We start from the raw sequence: 4,143 nt of genomic DNA, 5'->3' as shown, positions 1-4,143 counted from the left end.
TTCTGTTAATTTCTATATGTAACATTTTTCTTTCTTTATTTTTTTTTATTTATTTATTGAGTTTAGAGAGAAAAACACCGATTTGTTGGTCCACTTATGCATTCTTTGGTTGCTTCTTATATGTGTCAGGGGATGGAACCCTCAACCTGGGCGTATTGGGACAACGTTCTAACCCACTGGGCTACCCAGCCAGGGACAAAACTTTTCTTAAAATGCCGTATGAAACATATCTGTGGGGGTAAAACTAAAAGCATTTCCCACTTTGATTTTGTGGGCTGTTTATGTGGGGAAATTTTTAAAAGAACATTTTCTAGTTATAAGAGGAAAAGGGAGGAAGAAAGAGGGGAGGAGGGACAATATCAGGAGGGAGGGAGGGAAGGAGGGAGGGAGGGAGGGAAGGAAGGAAGGAAGGAAGGAAGGAAGGAAGGAAGGAAGGAAGGAAGGAAGGAAGGAAGGAAGGAAGAAGGGGAAGCCAGACACACTTCTTGGTGGAGCTATTAAACCATTTTTGTCTCAACTCAATTTCCTCCTTCGGCTTCTAAACTAGTTGCCTATCTCCACAGACAGACTGGGCCCCCTTGACCTGTTCTTCCCATTTGCCCCCAAGCCCCCTGTCCTGTGGCTGACAAATTCCTCCACACTCTCAGGCTTGCCCTCCAGGCCTCACAGCTGCCTGTCCTTGTCACCCTGTTCAGAGGGCTCCGTTCACCCACTTTCCTTGCCAGACCTCGAGGCAGGAATTACATCTCATTCATTGTTGTGTCATCACAGACCGGATTACATCTTAAATAGTGGGACTTGCTAAAATTTAGAAGGAAGAAGTCAGAGTCGTCAGACAGGTTTATTGAGGTTGAGCAGTTTGCCCCTAATCCAAATGGTTTGTGGTACAGGCTGCGTGACACCTCTCTGACCACAAGGCCCATCACCAAACAAGGGCAGATGAACACCTGTTCATTCTGGAATGTAGTCGGGCGTTAAGCTGCGGCCCCGCGTGGCTCGTGGCTCGTGGTTCGTGGCTCGGTTGCTGGACCCGATCAGGCTCTCTGGAACGTCTGCTTGCACACCTGGCCCTCGCAGAACATTTCCTGGGATCAGGAGGAGGAAGAGGAAGGAGGTGACTTGGCACGTGGCCTGTTATTACTCACAAGGATCTGACACAAACGTGTGCTGTCTTTGCCAACCCCCTCCTCCAACACTCACACCAACTCGGTTCTGACAACCACCAACCCAGAGTTAGTGCAGAGCCCACGGGTGCAGGGCTCACTGCCCCCACTTCCGGCATCCATCGAAGTCCCAGGCCACCTGTAATTCTGACCAACCAGTTATGCATTGGGGGTTCCCGTGACTCCCTCCTCAAGTGCAATAATTTGCTAGAATGGCCCGGCCGGCGTGGCTCAGTGGTTGAGCATCGACCTATGAACCAGGAGGTCACGGTCGATTCCTGGTCAGGGCACATGCCCAGGTTGTGGGCTCCATCCCCAGTGTGGGGCTGGGGGACTTCTAAATCTCAATCTCTTCATTTTTAAATTGGGAAAAAAACAGTAGATTGATAGAATTGCTGGTCATGGTCTCCCTGTTTAACATTTTCTTCAACGTTAGATCCTCTCACTAAAAAGAAGAGGGATACGGCAAGTACCAGGTGGAGCGTGTCGCCTTCGATCCAATGGGTCCAGCCTCTGTCCTTCTTTTCCCCCTTCTGGACACAGGTGAGTCTGTCATTGTCCCAGGTGACCAAGCTCTGCCCGGCGGAGGGAGAAAACATTGCTTTGTTGTGACAGGATCGCGACTATTACTAAGTTGACGGCCAATGAACCTGGCCAAGTTAAGGGCCTATGTTACTGCTGCGATGTTTACCTTGCATTTCCTGTTGTCCAGGCCTTTGTTATCTTCATCAAATTCTTCTCCAACTTTAAACTGAACAAGGTAGTTCCGTAGGCTGCTGTACGTGTGGATGGAGAAAGAATCCCCATTCTGCTCAATCACCTTCTGCGGCTTCAGCAGCTTGGCTATCTTCCGAGTGGCAAAGTCAATACCTTAAAAATAATTTTAAAAAGAAATCTCAGCTTTCACCAGAGAGGCAAACGCAATGAACTTGGCAACTGTCCTCATAAGCGTTGCATTCGATGGCGAGTGTTTCTCTGACAGTGTCAATGTCATCTGCTGCTGAGGCGGGATCTGGAGGGAAAGCTATCCTGGCAAACCTCCATCCAGAGGCTGGTTTAAAAACTTCAACAGCTTTGGGGGAAGACGCAGTGGGCTGGCGCGTGCCTCATGGGTGGATTGGAAGCCGGGCACAGCAGAAGCACGTCTGCTAGAAGGAGGGCACCTCTCAGCTGCGGGGGAGCGGGGGGGTGTTTTTTAAAATATATTTTTATTGATTTCAGAGAGGAAGGGAGAGGGAGAGATAAAAACATCAAGGATGAGAGAGAATTATGGATCAGCTGCCTCCTGCACGCCCCCTACTGGGGATCAAGCCCACAACCGGGGCATGTGCCCTTGACTGGAATCAAACCTGGGACCCCTCAGTCTGCAGTCCGATGCTCTATCCACTGAGCCAAACCGGCCAGGGCACCATCTGTGGGTTTTATCACCTGCGTTAGGGGGTGACAAAGGGACAAAGGAAGCCATCCAACCTCAATTACAGCAACTCTGCCTCTTTCTGCTTTATGTATTTACGCTTCAAATGAAGACAGAATTTGAACAGTTTCTGAACAACTATTTAAAAAAACAACACACACACACACAAAACCTCAAAACCACTGCAATCATGCACACGATTCTATTCACTTAGGAATCTTGAATAAGCTTTAAAAAGGGACACAGACGAAAACATGGAATACTGTGAAGGTCAGGGTTTTGATATAGAAAGTGGATTTGAACACCGTTTCTCATTTATTAGCTGTGAGCACGTTCTGTGGCTAGAGGTTGTGAATGCTTGCTCCCTATTCTTCAGGAATTTATAACCAAGAATGAAGGGGAAACAGAGTAATCGAAATCCCCCTTTAAGAGCAGCTGCTCCAGTGAAAGGAAAACTGAGAACAATCTTCTTGAACCTAAAAGCGCTGGGATTATTTGAGTTCTGTGCCGCCAATCCCTGTAAATGCCATGTGCTAATTTTACACAGATTCTGAATAAAGGACATGGGCTAATTCACCGAGCACTTTGTTAATTTAAATATTTAACTGGGACGAAGACCTCAAGCTCTGTTTTTGGCCAAAGGGGACAGATCACCTGGCTGTATTTTCTTCCATCCAATGAACGAGATAAGGACTTTCTGGTTTTTATTACAGGAGCCATCTTTATTCACTTGAAATATAAACCTCTGTGTTTAAAAAAACATGTTTTAGCTCACTGTGTAAAGTCATGAGACATGGCTCAGATAGGAGAGAATGCTAACTCCCAAAATGAACTTAATTCAAACAAATGAACGTAAAAGGAGCTTTCACGTGCTCTGGCTGGTGTGGCTTGGCTGGGTGGAGCGCCATCCCGTGCATCAAAAGGTGGCGTGTTCGATCCCTGGTCAGGGCACATTCCCAGGTTGTATTCGACCCCCGGTCGAGGCACATGCAGGAGGCAGCCAATTGATGTTTCTCTCTCTCCCCCTTCTTCTCTTTAGAATCAATCAATACTTTTTTTAAAAAGGAACTTTCATTTTTTAAAATGAAATATAGGATTTATTGTAGGTTTTCTACCCAAGTATCCTTGTAATTCTTTTTTTTCTATTTTTGGTAATTTTTTATTGTGGTCAAATACACACATTTTACCCATTTAAAGGCATACAAGTCAGTGGCATTGAATAATCATAATGTTATGCAACCAACAACATTATTTATTTCCAGAAATTTTTCATCACCCCAAACAGAAACGCTGTATCAGATGGGGTTCAGGACACTCTACCTCAAAACCTGGCACCTTGGCAGAGTGAATATTTCCAGCCGCAGGTCCCTGAGGAAGGCAGGTGCAGGGGGGACCCTTTGCCCCCTGACGCAGGTGATAAAACCCTCAGACGAGAGGTTCCCTCCTTACAACAGGGGAAGGAGCAGCCTCAGCTTCACCCACAAGGGACACAGAGAGGAATCTGAACACTTGCTAAGTTTCTAAGCTTGTTGGTTACTTTTTAGTTCTACAGTTTCTATTTGTTTC

At 46.6% G+C, this 4,143-nt stretch overlaps 1 protein-coding gene across 1 annotated transcript; it reads right to left on the bottom strand.

The window, feature by feature from the left end:
• Positions 1-690: 690 nt before the first annotated feature.
• RBP7 (retinol binding protein 7) lies at positions 691-3,485 on the bottom strand. Its single transcript, XM_006105286.3, has 4 exons — positions 3,422-3,485; positions 1,855-2,033; positions 1,637-1,738; positions 691-1,085 (listed from the first exon to the last, which is right to left on the bottom strand). The coding sequence occupies exons 1-4, from the start codon at positions 3,483-3,485 to the stop codon at positions 1,035-1,037; spliced, it is 396 nt and encodes a 131-aa protein (XP_006105348.1). The 3' UTR covers positions 691-1,034.
• Positions 3,486-4,143: the final 658 nt, after the last annotated feature.

This window comes from Myotis lucifugus, unplaced genomic scaffold (assembly GCF_000147115.1).
Source record: "Myotis lucifugus unplaced genomic scaffold, Myoluc2.0 scaffold_658, whole genome shotgun sequence".
Lineage (NCBI taxonomy): Eukaryota > Metazoa > Chordata > Mammalia > Chiroptera > Vespertilionidae > Myotis > Myotis lucifugus.
This window is presented reverse-complemented; position numbering and strand designations above follow the sequence as displayed.